General features: G+C 45.3%; 1 protein-coding gene and 1 non-coding gene across 3 annotated transcripts in view; one reads left to right on the top strand and one right to left on the bottom strand.

Annotated features, from left to right (window-relative positions):
* Positions 1 to 18,185, bottom strand: part of ARHGEF37 (Rho guanine nucleotide exchange factor 37) — a 53,674-nt gene that overhangs the window by 19,108 nt on the left and 16,381 nt on the right. For both annotated transcript variants that reach the window (XM_054556051.2, XM_002816068.5), the window contains 3 exons: positions 17,901 to 18,097; positions 14,606 to 14,729; positions 6,123 to 6,270 (listed from right to left, as the gene is read on the bottom strand). In XM_054556051.2, coding sequence (XP_054412026.2) covers positions 6,123 to 6,270; positions 14,606 to 14,729; positions 17,901 to 18,086 — 458 coding nt within the window. In that variant the 5' untranslated portion in view covers positions 18,087 to 18,097. The remainder of the gene's footprint in view (positions 1 to 6,122; positions 6,271 to 14,605; positions 14,730 to 17,900; positions 18,098 to 18,185) is intronic.
* LOC112133584 (U6 spliceosomal RNA) lies at positions 9,082 to 9,186 on the top strand. Its single transcript, XR_002915221.1, has one exon. It is a non-coding gene; the product is annotated as a U6 spliceosomal RNA (small nuclear RNA).

The following is an 18,185-nucleotide window of genomic DNA, read 5'->3' as shown; positions in this document are numbered from 1 at the left end:
GCCTCGGCCTCCCAAGTAGCTGGGATTACAGGTGCACACCACCACGCCCAGCTAATTTTTTTTGTATTTTTAGTAGAGACGCGGTTTCACCATGTTGGCCAGGATGGTCTCCATCTCTTGACCTCGTGATTTGCCCACCTCGGCCTCCCAAAGTGCTGGGATTACAGGCATGAGCCACCGCACCCGGCGAAAAAAATGTTCTTAAAATCACAGGAACTTAATTTTTAGAGATGTATTTAAAGTATTAAGGGGTAAAAAGCCATAATATCTACAATTTCCTTCAAATTAGCATAAAAATAGATAAAGCAAACAGCAAAATGTTAACACTTGTTAATTTTAGGTGGTGGGTATGTATCTATTACATTATAATATTTTTCTATAGTTTTGAAACTTTTTATGAAAAAAAGTTAAAGAAAAAAATGATTTCTTGAGGCCAGGAGTTCAAGACCAGCCTGGGCAACATAGCATGACCTCTGTTTCAAAAAAAAAAAAAAATTAACCAGGAATGTTGGCTATTCAGGAGGCTAAGGCAGGAGGATTGCTTAAGCCCAGGAGTACGAGGATACACTGAGCTATGATCATGCTACTGTACTCCAGCCTGGGCAACAAAGCAAGACCTCATCTCTTAAAAAAAAAGTGAAAACAAATAAAACTCTGAAACTAATGGTGCCAAGGTCCCTTCCAGATACACCACTGATGCATGGATGACTAGTTATAATCTCCTTCTTAAGGATGTCTGGAATTTCATCAAGAGTCCCTAAGTCAATGGCATCTGGGAAGGGGCTCCACAGTCTTTCATTGATTATGACCAGTAGCCCCTAGGCCCAGCTTGGAGAAAGCCACAAAGGTTTCAAATCTCAGCCATCTAAGTGTGCCTTCTCCTTGAAGACTTAACCAGTGTTGCTCAGGACCTTTCTCTGGGCCCTCGCTGATGATACTCGTGCCTCTGGCTCTCCTTCCTTAGGAAAATCTCCAGACCAAATGTCCAGGAAAGATCAGCCATGAAGCTAAGAATAGGCAGAGCAGGTGGGAGCCCCTCAGAAGGTGCAAGGGGCGGGATTACCCTTCAGGAGACGCCTACGCTGGTCATCTGCTCTCACCAAGGGTGTCCTGGGGCTTGGCTGACTGTGGGCAGGGGAGGTGGAAACCACTGCCAGGTATTTGCAAGACTCCATCCTCTGGGCTTCCTTTCCATGGGAAAGAGCCAAGTGTCTCCCGGGGACAACTATCGCCTCACAAATTAGAGAGCAAGGGGTCCTGGAAGAGATGATTGCGTACTTTCCTCACAATCATGAAGGAATTACCAAAGAATGAGGGCATCTGCTCACATTTACAGACTTTCTAAGGTAATTTGGACAATACTTTTTTATGCAGCTTTTCAGATAGGCAACAGAAATTGAAAGATGATACACAGAGCTGGGTGAGTGTGGAAAAACAGGCCTTCGTACATTCTCTTGGTGGGAGTATCAACTGGCAAGATCTTGGAGAGGCAGAGGAGTTTGGCAATTTGTAAAGGGTACAAACCCTTTATTCCATCAATCCCATCCTAGAAATATACCCACAGAAATACAAACCCAAGTGAGCAAAGATAAAGGTACAAGTTGTTCAGCGACTCTATTTGAGTTAGTAAATAATTGGAAACAACCCAAATATGCTTCAATAGAGGAATGACCAAATAAACCATAGTCTAAGAACAGTCCAGGAAAGAAACTCTGCAGCCATTAAAAAAAACACTGTGCTGGGCGCAGTGGCTAATGCCTGTAATCCTTGCACTTTGGGAAGCCAAGGTGGGCAGATTGCTTGAGTCCAGGAATTGGAGACCAGCCTGGGCAACATAGAGAAACCCTGTCTCTACAAAAATACAAAAAATGAGTCAGGTGTGGTGGCACACACCTGTAGTCCGAACTACTCAGGAGGCTGAGGTAGGAGGATCACCTGAGCCTGGGAGGTCAAGGTTGCATTGAGCTGAGATCACACCACCGTACTCCAGCCTGGGTGACAGAGTGAGACCGTCTCAAAAAAAAATAAAATAAAATAAAGAAAGAACACTGTAGAAATATCAATATCCATGCTGTCCTGAAAAGATATTCATTACTATGGTTAAGCATAAATGTAAGTTCTAGAACAGCATGTGTAGAAGAAGCCTCATAAAAATTCTATCTATCAGACAGGCGCCGTGGCTCACGCCTATAATCCCAGCACTTTGGGAGGTCAAGACTGGCAGATCACAAGGTCAAGAAATCAAGACTATCCTGGCCAACATGGTGAAACCCTGTCTCTACTAAAAATACAAAAATTAGCCGGGTGTGGTGGCGCACTCCTGTAGTCCCAGCTACTCGGGAGGCTGAGGAAGGAGAATCACTTGAACCCGGGAGGCAGAGGTTGCAGTGAGCTGAGATTGCGCCACTGCACTCCAGCCTGAGTGACAGAGCAAAACTCTGTCTCAAAAAAAAAAAAAATTCTGTCTATCTATCTAATCATCTATCTGTCTGTCCATCTATCTGTCTCTCTATAAATATACAGTAGAAAATTTGGATGGAAAACACTACTAGTGGAATGGATTTTTACTTTTTACTTTATATACTTGTGTGTTATTGGAACTTTCCTTTTGTTCAATAAGCATATGTTGCCTTTATATTTAAAACAAACACATCTAGCTGATAAAGGAAAACAAAGGTTATCTGCCTTCTCCAAACTCTGCTGCCTCAGTCATCATTCTGGAATTGCAGTGCTTTGTGCTGGACGGGCCCACCTCTGCAAGGCCACCTTTTCCACCCTGACAGCTCTACCATTAGGACAGTCCTACCTAGGGCAGAGCTTCCTGCCCACTGTAAAGGAGAATTTTTTTATTCCCTTGGCTCTCAGATGGGAAGAGTTGCCTTAAAAGACAGAATGAACATCCTACTCAAATAAAGGGTGGGGTCAGCTTGCATTTTGGAATCCCAAGGAATCGAATAACCTGGTGCCATCTATCCTAGCAGACTGAGAAAGTACTAGTTATGGCTGGCATGGTGATTATTATTGGCCAGGCTCTGGAAAGTAATGCCACAGGCATTTAATGGGCAGGGACCAGGTACAATGGATGTCTTGCAAGGACAGTCCTGAACTACAGAGAATTGTTCCATGTCTCATATGTCCCCCTGAACATTCAGAAACTGAACAAAGGCCTCGAAATGTGCTACACTTCTAAGAACCTAAATATGTTTGTCACACTTGGACTCTATCCAGTCATATATCATAATACTGGAAATTACTATGACACTACCTTTTATAAATCCCAATTTCAACGGTGTTATTTCCTTCTTTCTCTTATCATAAACAAGAAAGTCGGGTTTAGGCCGGGTGCGGTGGCTCACGCCTGTAATCCCAGCACTTTGGGAGGCTGAGGTGGGCGGATCACAAGGTCAGGAGATCGAGACCATCCTGGCTAACATGATGAAACCCCATCTCTACTAAAAATACAAAAAATTAGCCGGGCTTGGTGGCCGGTGCCTGTAGTCCCAGCTACTAGGGAGGCTGAGGCAGGAGAATGGCGTGAACCCGGGAGACGGAGGTTGCAGTGGGCCGAGATCGCGCCACTGCAGTCCAGCCTGGGCGACAGAGTGAGACTCCGTCTCAAAAAAAAAAAAAAAAAGAAAGAAAGAAAGTCAGGTTTATTGTCACTGTCAGTTACTATTCTAGGGTACACACATTCTGTGCCGTTTCATTTTTCTGTACTTTTTATACAGAACAGCTTCAGATATCTCTTTCTTTAAATCCAAACTTATTTATTGTAAGTAGCTGCAAGCATCTGATGGCTTCCTTATATCTTTTAGTAGTGGTGTCCGAGCATATGCACACTGAACTATATAGCATTTTATTGGAAACGATTTTCCTTTTATTTATCCTTTATAGTGAAGCCATTATATTGATTTTTTTCAGTTACATATATAGATAGGAGATATATATTTCTTTATACATATATTTCAGGATATGTCTTAGGATAGTAAATTTATGTAATATTTGTTATAACAAGGGAGCATGGCACTGATAAAACTGAGAACTACAGTGTGGTCTCCGAGAAAATAGAATCCCTGCCTAGCTGAGATAACTATAATACGTGGGATTCATTGAGTGTCACTCATGTGCAATGAATAAATGCCCCATGCGGGGCTGTTATTCCTCCCACCTTACACATAAGGAAACTAGATCCTGAAACATAAAATGGCTCTCTCATGGCCAGGGGCCAAGCCACATCCACCACCATGTAGACCCGCTACAGAGCCCATGAGCAAAGCCCAGCTGGCCTGGCTAGGAAAGACCAAAGTGCAGAGGATGTAATAAACAGCAGCCTCTGAGCCAACTAGGGCTCCCACACACAGTGTTTATTAAATGTCTGAGCTAGATGCCAGCACTGAACTCTCGAGAGATGTTACATCTAAGTTTCTGGCATCTCTTAAAAAATCAGAGGCTCTGGCCACAACAGACCCTCATTTCTACATGGCAGCTGAGGCAGATGGTTTGCAAAACAATCACTGCTATTATTCTCCCCCTAATCTCTACAAGCCTTTGTCACTATGAAGCTCCTGCTACCAAGAAATGGAGTTTATTTCCCCACCCCTTGAGTATGGGCTGGCCTTAGGACTTCATTTGAATGACAATGTGCCAGTTCCCAGCTAAGACCTCTAGATGCCAAGCCCTCCCCACAGCCCTTAGAACCTTGAGGCCGCAATGTGAATAAGCTAGCGGGCAGGAGGAGGAGAGACCATAGGACCACAGGTGAGGCAGCTCATGTGTCCCAGATCCATGAAAAAAACCCAGCCAGGATCAGCAAAGCTGACCTGCAGGTGACTGCAGATATTTGAGGGTGCTAATGATTCCAGGAGAATCATTTACTGAGTACGCCTAAATTGCTAATATGCAGAAGTATGAGCTAAATAAATGTTTGTTTTAAGCCACTACATTTTGGGGGTGGTTTGTTATCTAGCAAAAGCCACTTGATAGCAACAATTAGCTAAGACTGTGCTGCAGCTGCACGCTACACAGGGTCTGTTGTCTCTAGTTTGCGCAGCCTCTACCTCTCCCTTTTGTATCATCTCTGGCACCTTGCTTCCCTTTATATCTGTAAACTACAGAAATATATTTAGTGACTCTTGCAGAAGCCTGTTTGTAAGACCCATGAAGGATGAATAAAAAGGGAAAATGAATACAGTTTTTTTGGGAGCAGAGAAGGGCTAGGACATGGGTTCTTGAAAAGGAGACTTTAGGTCTGGCATGGTGGCTCACGACTGTTGTCCCAGCACTGTAGATATTTTTTACTGTAAAAAATACAGCCAGCCAGATATTTTTTACTGTAAAAATTTTTTTGTTTTAAAGTTTTTGAATCATGTAATCATGTTACGCATTCGAAAATTTAAATTCGAAGACATATTCTCTATATTTTTCTACCTGGGGCTTCTACCCATTGGTGCTAATTCTAAGCTATGAGTCCACCACGGACTGGTGATACTCTCCCTTTTCCATGTGGCAGGACTTCAGCCACTGGTAGAGAGGGATCCTCAGGTGATACACACCTGCTTCTCATCACTATGGGAACAGATGGGTCCCCTCATCTCACTGCCCTTTCCTGTGCTTCTCATGAGCACTGTTCCCAAATGTTTCCGCTTCTCCAACCCTGGACATGTGGTAGGATGGCATGCCCTGCCTCCTGGCTGTTGAATGAAGCTATGATTAGTCCTGGCCAATGAATTATGAGAAGTGATTAATATTATTTCTGGACCACACCATTCAATTGCCAGCATTAGACTCTTCAGAGCTCTTTTTTCTTAAGCCACAGTTACTGGCAATATTCCAGACAGTGGCTGCTGTGAGTTTGGGTCCCGAAGTCAGGATGACAAAGAGCAGAAACCCAAGTCAGCCTTCAATGGAGCATAAGGAAGACATAAACCTTTGATGTTTGAAACCACTGAGATGTGGGAGCTGTTTGTCTCTGCAGCACAGCCTGCCCTATCCTGACTAACACAGGCTCTGACAGAGCAACACTCCTGAACCAGCATGAATGGCATGAAAAAGGGGTGAGACCGTAGCTGCCCTGACCCGGGTCAGTGGGGTAGGAGTGAGTGCTCACTGGCCGTTCTACTCACACCACCGCCTCCACAATGCCCTGGATGTGCCGCTGCAGCTCTGGCTCCTTCCGGTATGTGTCCACCAGTAGCAAGGCCTGGTCATAGCCGGCACAGTAGACCTTATAGACTTGCTCCAACTCCTCTTGGAATTCCAGAAATATGTTACCTGAGGGTGAAGAAGCAACAAGGGGTCGTCAAGGGCATGTCTGTGTGTCCCCTAGCTTGCAACAGGGAGGCAGTAAGTAAACCCCTCCAGCTCTACAGTGAGATTGCTGGGTTTACCAGCATGTCACCATGGGCAAATGACCTCATCTTCCTGACTTTCTGGTTTTTTTCATATTTTCACAAGGTTGTTCTGAGGATTGAGTGACAGAATGATATACATCGTAGGCTAGGACAGTGTGAGCACCTACTAAATGGTAGCTATAGTCATACCAGGAATATTAATAATGCTCACATTTGGACAGTGCTTTATAGTACACAAAATACACTCATAACCATTGGCTTGTTTTTTTGTTTTTGTTTTGTTTTTTTTTGTTTTTTTCTTTTGAGACAGAGTCTTGCTCTTGTCCCCCAGGGTGGAGTGCAGTGGCGCAATCTCTACTCACTGCAACCTCCACCTCCCGGGTTCACGCCATTCTTCTGCCTCAGCCTCCTGAGTAGCTGGGATTACAGGCTCACGCTACCATGCCCGGCTAATTTTTTTATGTTTAGTGGAGATGGGGTTTCACCATGTTGGCCAGGCTGGTCTTGAATTCCTGACCTCAGGTGATCCACCCGCCTCGGCCTCCCAAAGTGCTGGGATTACAGCTGTGAGCCACCACTCCTGGCCACTCATTTTATCTTTACAATTAAAGACAAAATGTGTGGCAAGCACAACGACAAATCCCCAATTTACAAAGACATGCTGCAGCATAACACAACTGGTTACAGTGTGGGCTTGGATTCCAGGGAACTAGGGCCAGATCTCCAGCAACCCTTCCCCAGTTGTGTAACCTGAGGCAAGTGTTTCACTCCTCTAGCTCTCTATTTTCTCATCTATGGAATGCAAATAGAAACAGCACTTACAGCCGGGCGCGATGGGTCACGCCTATAGTCCCAGCACTTTGCAGGCCGAGATGGGTGGATCACGAGGTCAGGAGTTCCAGACCAGCCTGGCTAACATGGTAAAACCCTGTCTCTACTAAAAATACAAAAATTAGCCGGGTGTGATGGTGTGCCCCTGTAGTCCCAGCTACTCTTGGGAGGCTGAGGGAGGAGAATTGCTTGAACCTGGGAGGCGGAGGTTGCAGTGAGCTGAGATCGCGTCACTGCACTCCAGCCTGCACAACAGAGCAAGACTCCATCTCAAAAAAAAAAAAAACTTGTTTGCGTATTTGTTATTTTTAATCGCCATCCTCATATGTCATATTACATATGTAATATATTTATTATATATGTCAGGCCTCTGAGCACAAGCTAAGCCATCATATCCCCAGTGACCTACACGTATACATCCAGATGGCCTGAAGCAACTGAAGATTCACAGAAGTGAAAATAGCTTAACTGATGACATTCCACCATTGCAAGTTGTTTCTGCCCCACCCTAACTGATCAATGTTCTTTATAATCTCCCTCACCGTTAAGAAGTTTCTTTAGGCCTGGCGCGGTGGCTCACGCCTGTAATCCCAGCACTGTGGGAGGCCCAGATGGGTGGATCACAAGGTCAGGAGATCGAGACCATCCTGGCTAACACAGTGAAACCCCGTCTCTACTAAAAATACAAAAAAATTAGCCGGGCATGGTGGCGGGCGCCTGTAGTCCCAGCTACTCGGGAGGCTGAGGCAGGAGAATGGCGTGAACCCGGGAGGCAGAGCTTGCAGTGAGCTGAGATCGTGCCACTGCACTCACTCCAGCCTGGGTGACAGAGAAAGACTCCGTCTCAAAAAAAAAAAAAAAAAAAGAAGAAGAAGAAGTTTCTTTATAATTCTCCCCACCATTGAGAATGTACTTTATGAGATCCACCCCCTGCCCCCAAAACATTGCTCTTAACTGCACCACCTATCCCAAAACCTATAAGAACCAATGATAATCCCACCAACCTTTCCTGATTCCTTTTTCGGACTCAGCCCGCCTGCACCCAGGTGAAATAAACAGCCTTGTTGCTCACACAAATCCTGTTTGGTGGTCTCTTCACATGGACGCATGAGACAATACACATATGATAAGTGCCATGAATTAAAACGAAGCCAAATAAAGAGTTAGAAAATGGTGGGGGATGTACTTGGGGAAGGCCTCTCGCAAGATGTGAATGTCTACCAGAGAGGCAGAGGTAACCAGCCCTAGGAACAAGCAAGGGAAGAGCCGCACCCAGTATTAGGGAAGGACACCTGCAGAGGCCCTCACACAGGAGAGTGCTGGCCACAAGGGCAACAGCAAGAAGGCAAGTGTGGCTGGAGCAGGTGAACAAGGGCATAAAGTAGACAAAATAAATCTCCAGGTGGATGGTGTCAAAAAATAAAATAGGCTGCGTGCTGTGGCTCACGCCGGAAATCCCAGTATTCTGGGAGGCCAAGGCAGGTCACTTGAGGCCAGGAGTTTGAGACCAGCCTGGCCAACATAGCGAAACCCCGTCTCTACTAAAAAAATACAAAAAGTAGCCAGGCGTGGTGGCAGGCGCCTGTAATCCCAGCTACTTAGGAGGCTGAGGCAGGAGAATTGCTTGAACCCTGGAGACAGAGGTTGCAGTGAGCTGAGATTGCGCCACTGCTCTCCAGCCTGGGCGACAGAGCAAGACTGTCTCAAAAAATCAATTAATTAAAAAAATAAAAATAAAGTAGAGGAAATCAGCAGGAAACAGAAGCCAGATCATGTAGGGTCTTAAAGTAAGTGGAGGGCAGTAAGGGATTCAGGTTTTATTCTGATGGTTGCAGGAAGCAACTGGAGGGCTTTGAGCAACGGTGACATGATCTGATTTCTGCTTAGAAGGATCACACTGGTGCTCAGTTTCAGCATCATATACACTAAAGTTGGAACAATATAGAGATTAGCATGGCGCCTCTGCAAAAATGACATGCAAATTTTCGAAGCATTCCATATTTTCAAATCAGAAACTAACGAGATTAGTTACCTACAGAGGATGGACGGACTTGAGAGGAAGTGGTGAAGGTGAAGAAAAATATATTAACCACAAGAAGGCAGGTGGGGAACCAGGGACCACAGGAAGCCCAGATGATCCTACTGCCTGCCAAAGCCATGGGCTAGACCTGTGACCCAGACAAGGTCTGTGTTGGGACACATCAGTTGGTGGCCAGAGGTGCATGGTCCAGTTCTCAGCAAAGATGCCCATGGGGAGATCGCCGTCCCAGGGCCTACCCTTTCCCGGTGTCGATTCAGCTGATGCCTAGCAAGAACTCCCAGGAGAAGCCCCTAGAGCCAGACAGAACATGACCACCCTAAACTGCAGCCAGGAAGAAGCTGTGTGAGAGAGAGATTAGCCAACTGCAGAGACGGCCCTGCTAAGAGATAGCTTGGGTGTGGCCATGAAACCTAGGCCAGTTCCCACAGTCTCCTCAACATGGGTGTGTCCTCAGAAATGAGACAGACATGCCAAGGAAACTGTGTCATACCAGTGTGGCCAGGGGCAAGGGTGTTTCAGTAACTAAAGGATGGAGAAAAGTGAACTCCCAGAGAACAGAGTGGTCCAAAGAGGCAAGAATGCCAGTTACACCAAAGGAAAGGCTTGTTTCCTCCCTGCTTGTCCTTCTCCAGTCACAGATTAGCCAACAATTTATTCCTAGCATCAAAGGGGATACTTATCTCTAGCTGGGATTAGTTGGAAAGGAGAGAAAGGGAGGCAGCATGGTCAAGACCTAGGGCTCTAGAAGAGCTGGGTTCAACTACTAACTCTGCCTGGTCAAGCTGTGTGACCTTGGGAAAGTTACTTAGCCTCTCTGAGCCTCAGAGACATTTTTGGTAAAATGGAGGTTATTAATAATAATCAACAAGTAACGATGTTATGATAACTCAAAGAGCTTCAGGTTAAGTACTTGGCATCATTGTTGGCACAGAGATGGATACTATTTTCATGCTTATTTTAAGGTGGCAGTAACTGGGACTCAGAAAGGAAAGAGCTTGTGGGTGGCAGGGCCTTGTTAGTCAGATTCCAAAGCTCCTGCTGTAACCTAGACCTGCAGTGCTCAAATACAGTAGTCACCAGCCACACGTGGCTATTGGGCACTTGAAATATGATGAACCCCAAATGCGACGTGCTGTCAGTGTAAAAGATACTGGATTTCAAAGACTTCATACAAAACAAAAGTAATGAATGATGAATGTTTATACTGATTACATATTAAAATATTATTTTGGATCTATTGAGTTAAATAAAAGATATCATTAAAATTAATTCCAGTTGCTTCTTTAATTTTCTTAATGTAGCTACTTGAAAATTTTAAATATTTGTAGCTAACGTTATATTTCTTTTTTTCTTTTCTTTTTTTTTTTTTTTTTTTTTTGAGATGCAGTCTTGCTCTGTTGCCCAGGCTGCAGTGCAGTGGCACAATCTCGGCTCACTGCAACCTCCACCTCCTGGGTTCAAGCAATTCTCCTGCCACAGCCTTCCAAGTAACTGGGATTACAGGCACCCACCAACACGCCCGACTAATTTTTGTATTTTTAGTAGAGATGGGGTTTCACTATGTTGGCCAAGCTGGTCTCAAACTCCTGACCTTAGGTGATCTATCTGCCTCAGCCTCCCAAAGTACTGGGATTACAGGCGTGAGCCACCATGCCCAGTCTCCCAAAAATCTTTCAAAACGCTGTGGCTAGGCCAAGAGTTTGCAACCAGCCTGGCCAACATGGCGAAACCCAGTCTCTACTAAAAATACAAAAATTAGCCGGGCGTGGTGCGCACGCCTGTAATCCCAGCTACACGGCAGGCTGAGACATGAGAATCACTTGAACCCAGGAGGCAGAGGTTGCAGTGAGCTAAGATCGCACCACTGTACTCCAGCCTGGGCAACAGAGAGAGATTCCGTCTTAAAAAAAAAAAAAAAAAAAAAAAAAAAAAATTGGTGTTGCTGCGCTACTGGGAAAAGGGCTCTCCTTGCATAGCAAGGCCTAGGGGGTAGAAGGGGAACAGAGAGACAGCAGGCAGGAGCCAGAGCAGCCTGGCCTGGCACATAGTTGCACTGAGGAGAAGAAAAGCCATGTGGGTTATTTGGGCCTCTTTTTGGCAACCACAAGAGACAAGGGATGAGGAGGATATTTTCTGCAGACTCTGTAAAGGCCAGGGAACAGGACTGCCAAATTTGCAGGGAGAGAGGAATACAGGATGCTCTGTTAATTTTGAATTTTAGATAAACAATGAATACTTTTTTAGCATAAGCATGTCCCATGCAACATTTGGGACATACTTATACTAAAAAATTATTCATTGTTTATCTGAAATACAAATTTAACTGATCATCCCATATTTTAACTGGAAACCCTACAGTGAAGCAGTGAGGGCAGTCCATGGACCTATCATCAGGTGTGATCAGGAGACAAAGTAACATTTTGGCTCTGTGGCTCCAGCACTAAGGCAGACTGAGAAATGAAGACCTTTACAAGGAACCTCACCAAACCTCAAACATGTAGCTATAGAAGAGCCCAAGCTCAAAGTCCTTAGACCCTTAGAATGTTTTCGGCCTGAGGCTATATCAATTTCCATTCAAGTAAGTGTTAATTATTAACCGAAATAATGATCAAATGATAGAGAAAGTACCTGTGAGAACATCTATAGGTACTTTTAAAATTTTTTTATTTTTGAGACAGAGTCTCACTCTGTCACCCAGGCTGGAGTGCACTGGCACGATCTCAGCTCCCTGCAACCTCCGCCTCTCGGGTTCAAGCGATTCTCGTGCCTCAGCCTCCCGCATAGCTGGGATTACAAGTGTGTGCCACCACACCTGGCTAATTTTTGTATTTTTAGTAGAGACAGGGTTTCAACATGTTGACCAGGGTGGTCTCGAACTCTTGACCTCAGGTAATTCGCCCACCTTAGCTTCCCAAAGTGCTGGGATTATAGGGATGAGTCACCATAGCTGGCCTACAGGTACTTTTTAAAATCTTGTTCTTTAATTTTGCATTCTTTATCATTTATAGGGAATAGTAACTCACATTGCTATTTTAGTAAAGAACTATATTTTCAAAGGAATGATAAACACACAATACACAGGCTTTAGTCTCACCTTCTACCATGCAGAAGCAATTCAGTGTAGCAGTTGAGAGCTCTGACTCTCAGGGCCAGCTACCTGCATTCAAATCCTGGCTCTGCCCCTAGCTGCGTGACTAAGCAGGTTATTGCCTCTCTCTGTGCCAAAGATTCCTCAACTGTAAAATGAGATAATGGTAGCTACATTTCAGGGTTATTTTGAGATGAAGTGAATTAATATATGTACATAAGAACAGTGCTTAGCATTTTGTAAACACTCAGAAAGTAGGTTTTTAAGATTTGTTTGTGTATTTAGGCCAGGCATACTGGCTCACACCTGTAATCCCAGCACTTTGGGAGGCCGAGGCGGGCGGATCACCTGAGGTCAGGAGCTCGAGACCAGCCTGGCTAACATGATGAAACCCTATCTCTACTAAAAATACAAAAATTAACCGGGTGTGGTGGCAGGCGCCTGTAAGCCCAGCTACTCAGGAGGCTGAGGCAGGAGAAGCGCTTGAACCTGGGAGGCAGAGGTTGCAACGAGCCCAGATCATGCCATTGCACTCCAGCCTGGGCGACAGAGCGAGACTCCATCTCCAAAAAAAAGTAAAACTTTTTTTGCGTATTTGTTGTTTTTAATCCCCATCTTCATCATTTATGTCCAGGAAAGTTTAGAAGATTGGTGGTGGGAAAGCCAGGGGGACTTGGGTGGCCACAGCACTGGATACCTTCATCTCCTCCTCCTTTCTGCCACTGTAGTGAATCTGGCACCCACCCATTCACCTATATCTCCTGACTCCACTAGGAAACCCCTCACCATGGGAATCCCGGCAGCAGATGGGATGAGACAGAAGGAGACAGGTATGAGGTTTGGACCCACTCCTCCTTTCTTTCTGCTGTGGTCATCCTAACCATTTCAGAATAAGAAGACTATCCTCCCCAGGAGGCTGAGGCAGGAGGATCCTTGAGGCTGGAAGGTGGAGGCTGCAGTGAGCTGTGATTGCTCCATTGTACTCTAGCCTGGGCAACAGAGTGAGATCCCATCTCAAAAAATAATATTAAACCAAAGGAGACTATCCTCATTTCTCATGTGGGCCACAGTAAAGCCCCCTACAGGTCTTGCTGCTTCCACTCTCACCACTCCCTCATAATCCATTGTCCACAACAGCCAAAGAGATCTTTGAAAAACATGAATCAGCTGGGCACGGTGGCTCATGCCTGTAATCCCAGCACTTTGGGAGGCCAAGGCAGGTGGATCAAGAGGTCATGAGTTCAAGACCAGCCTGACCAATATGGTGAAACCCTGTCTCTACTAAAAATACAAAAAGTAGCCAGGCGTGGTGGTGCACGCCTGTAGTCTCAGCTACTCGGGAGGCTGAGTCAGGAGAATTGCTTGAACCAGGGAGGCAGAGGTTGCAGTGAGCCGAGATCATGTCGCTGCACTCCAGCCTGGGCGACAGAGCAAGACTCTGTCTCAAAAAAAAAAAGAAAAAAGAAAAAAGAAAAGAAAAACATAAATCAAACCGTGTCACTTCCCCACTCAAAACCGTCCAATGGCTCCCCATCACAGTTAGAATAAACTCCAAACTCCTTACCACGACCTACAAAGCTGTGCATGATCTGGTCCTTGCGTGCATCTTCTATTTTATCCCCTAACAGTCTCTCCTCACTAATTTCCCTGGAGCCACATCAACCTTCTGTCTGTCCTTTAAACATTCTGGACTCATCCTTGCCTCAGGGCCTTTGCACAACTATGCTCTCTACTCTCCCTTCAGATATTCTCAAGGCTAGCTCCTTCCTGACACTCAGATCTCAGCTCACATGTTCCCTCCTCCAGAGGCCTTCCCTCACACCCAGAAGTTACCACGACTATTTATTTCCTTCAAATTACAAATTATTACCTACAATTCTGTTGTCTGTTTATCTTCTGTCTCTGTCACTAACTTGTCAACCTCATGAGAATAGAAGCTCAGACTCTCTTGTTGATGCTGTGCCTGCACACTGCACATGCTCATTAAATAACTGTTGGATGAATGAATGTGGAAGACACACAGACTAAAGATTTAGCTGCATCACTAACAATTGTGTGACTGTAAGCATGTTCCTCTCTGTCTCTGGGGCTCAGTCTCTGTAAAGCAATGGGACTGGACTAGTCGTTATTTGAGGGCCCTGCTGGCTCTGATATGTTGTGTTTTGGAGATCCCCAAAACAGGCTGTCATTGAGCTGCATTTCTCTGGAACTCTGGAGACAGTTAAGCAGTGACCACTCGCTGAGAACAATTCCACGAGAATCTAAGGCTGACAGCTCCTTAGGTTTTTTGCTTACCAACTAGCTGCACTTGTTCCTCTTTCTTGGAGGCTGTCTCCTGCAGATCATGGAGGAATCTGCTGTTCACTTTGATGATATCATCAATGTTTGAGAACAGGACATCCAGATCTCCCTGCGGCAACTGGAAGGAACAAAGAAGACATGGGAGGTGGTTGGGAGTTCCATAAAATGTATTTGCAGGCTTTTGAGAGTAGGACAGAACACTCACACCATTTCCATCACTCTTGAGAAGATCGGCTGCCCCAGTGGAATTTTGCAAGGATTTTGAAATGTTATAAATTAGGTATTTTCAGGCCGGGCGCGGTGGCTCACGCCTGTAATCCCAGCACTTTGGGGGGCTGAGGCGGGTGGATCATGAGGTCAGGAGTTCAAGACCAGCCTGGCCAAGATGGTGAAACCCCATCTCTACTAAAAATACAAAAATTAGCTTGGCGTGGTGGTGGGCGCTTGTAATCCCAGCTACTCTGGAGGCTGAGGTAGAGAATTGCTTGAACCTGGGAGGCGGAGGTTGCAGTGAGCCGAGATCATGCCATTGCACTCCAGCTTGGGCAACAGATCAAGACTCCATCTCAAAAAAAAAAAAAAAAATTAGGTATTTTCATTACTCTACAAGAAGAGAGGAACAGATGGAGTACTCAGTGTGGAAGGAAAGCTGAAGCGGGGTTTTAGCCTAGGTCTGCTGCCAGCTAGCTTTTCTCAGTTTCCCCATCTGTCACTGAAGGGTGAGAAGTTAGACTTCTTTCCAGCTCTGACATACTTGGCACCTACCGCCATGACTTCAAGATGCATTCTCTGGCCCCTATTAACCAGGCTATACCACTGTTTAAAAAGATGCAGGACATCTATATAAATGCACAAACATGGAAGGATGTGCTGGACACACACTCAAGTGGGAAAGCTAACTGCAGAACAATATCTAGAGTCTGCTCTTGTTTTTGTTAAAATAAATAACAACATATACAGTCATGCACTGCATAATAACATTTTAATCAATGATGGACTGCATATACCAGGGTGATCTCATAGGATAATAATATCATATTCTTACTGTACCTTTTCTGTGTTTAGTTACACAAATACTATTGTGCTGCATTTGCCTGTAGTATTCAGGACAGTGACATGCTGAACACATTTATAGCCTAGGAGCAATAGGCTATACCATCCAGTCTAGGTGTGTAGTAGGCTGTATCATCTAGGTTTGTATCAGTGCACTCTATGATGTTCACACATGATGAAATTGCCTCACAATGCATTTCTCAAAACATATCCCTGGTGTTAAGTGACATATGACTGTATTTGCTTGTTTAATGCCTATAGAGAAAAATCCCAATTTCTGGAGGGTAAAATAAAAGAAGTACTTCACTTTCTACATTATCTACTTTGGTATTTCATTCAATGAAGAAAAACTAATTTTAAGTCTGTTATTTATATGTCAAGACTGGGATATACTCAACTTAACAAAATATTTGCTCTTATGGAGCTCAAATGCTAGGGGATGCTTGAAATGTAGCAGGCAAGAGCCTGCATTATTTCTGAAACCAGAAAAAGAAAATGTAAAAAATAAGCACTATAATAGTAATTCTCAACAGTGATAATTTCTCCATGTCACCACCCTGCAAATGAGACAGTTAGAATGCAGGTCATGGCTCAGTGTGGTGGCATGTGCTTGTAATCCTAGCTAATCAGGAGGCTGACTTCGGAGGGAGAGATGGGAGGATCACTTGAGCCTGGGAGTTTGAGACAAGTCTGGGCAATGTAGTGAGACCCTGTCTCTTAAAAAAAAAAAAAAAAAAAAAAGTTTGCCTTGGCCTTTTCTGGGTGATCCAAATCTTGCCCTGGCCTTTTGGGTTCCCCTGCCTGAGAGCCTGCAGGGGCTGTGGTTGGAGACCTGCGGAGGGGACAGAGCCCAACCCCTCTCCTGTGGATGAGCAGGCCTCTGTGTCCATGACACCTGTCTTCGGGGGCCTGGGGGCTGTAGGCGTATGTCCTCCCTGCTGGCTCCCCCAGCCCCTGCTACTTGATGCTCTTGGAACTCTTCCCTAAGGAGTCAGTCCCCTAGAGCCCTATCAGGGAATCCTTTTGTATCTGGACTTTGAGTTTTAGTTTCAAGGCTCCATCAGGCACAGCTTACATTTCAGGATGTGTGGAAAGCTTGAGTGAGGGCTCCGCTGGTTTGTCCTAGCTCCAACTTCCTTAGAGGGAGAGGGCTGTTGCAGACCCCCATCCATGCCACACCAGCTCAGCACTGCACATCTCAAGGTGATTCCCAAGACAGCTGGTGCCTCCTGGCCTTCCTGCACCAGGCCAAGGGGCACCTCAGAGGACACTGGATCCTTTGCCTCTTCTTGGTTGAGGATCTCTCTATATATGAATGTGTGTATATAAATATAAATATATATATATATATATATATATATATATAAAAGAGATTTATTTTTGTCTGGAATTCTGTTAGAAAAGTAAAGAAAAAGCAAATACTATTGATTTATCTCAGGGTGCCCAAAGAGGTTGTAGTCAATTTTTGGTACTAGGAAAGGCAGCAAATGCGTTTCCTGACCTTTAAGCATTTCCTTGTTGGAAGCCATAGAGGGCCAGGCCAAGTTGCTGACAGTGACTTTACAGATCGAATAAAGAGACCCTTGAAGGGGAAGCAGGAAAAAAAGAAGAAGAAGAGGAAGAAGAAGAAGAGGAAGAAGAAAGAATAGGAAGAAGAAAGAAGAGGAAGAAGAAAGAAGAGGAAGGAGAAGAAGGAGAAGGAGAAGAAGGAGAAGGAGAAGAAGGAGAAGGAGAAGGAGAAGGAGAAGAAGGAGAAGAAAAGGAGGAAGAGGAGGAAGAGAGGAAGAGGAAGAGGAAGAAGAGGAAGAGGAAGAAGAAGAAGAAGAGGAGGAAGAGGAAGAGGAAGAAGAAGGAGAAGGAGAAGGAGAAGGAGAAGGAGAAGGAGAAGGAGAAGGAGGAGAAGGAGAAGAAGAAGAAGAGGAAGAAAGGTCAGTTTAAGCAATCTGTTCCAAACTTGAAAAGGGCTTGTTCATTAGCTCACATAGGTCTCCCGGTGATTATTCCGCTCACCAGTTAGCCAAGGAATACACTAAGACTCTAAGCCATGGAAGACCTTGCTGGAGGTTGCACGGCCAAGGAAAAGAAGCACTGGGGCTTACATCCAGGTCTGTCAGACTTCACATCCACCACGCTTCCTTTCTATCAAGCTTGCCCCAGGAATGGATGGGAAATCTCAGAAGCTGGGACCCACATTTGCCCCTATAAAGACAGGTTGTGTGTGACCCCACCCAAGTACCTGCTGGAGGCGGCTCCTGATGTCAGAGGCACAGAGCTGGAGCATGTGCAAGTAGGAGACCTCAGTGTCGATGAGCTCCCGGACAGCCAGCCTCTGATGAAGCAGCGATCTGTCCTCAGAGGCCCTACCTTCCCCATCCGGACTTCCTGACCTGGAGGACGGCTCGTCGGCTCCATGCTTGGCCATGTCAGCAGTTTCTGGGAAAAGCAAAAGCATCCCCACTCACTTCCAGGAAGAACTATTGGGACATGCTGTCTCTAATTCAATGACAATTACTCATCAAGA

The sequence above is a fragment of the Pongo abelii genome, chromosome 4 (assembly GCF_028885655.2).
Source record: "Pongo abelii isolate AG06213 chromosome 4, NHGRI_mPonAbe1-v2.0_pri, whole genome shotgun sequence".
NCBI lineage: Eukaryota > Metazoa > Chordata > Mammalia > Primates > Hominidae > Pongo > Pongo abelii.
This window is presented reverse-complemented; position numbering and strand designations above follow the sequence as displayed.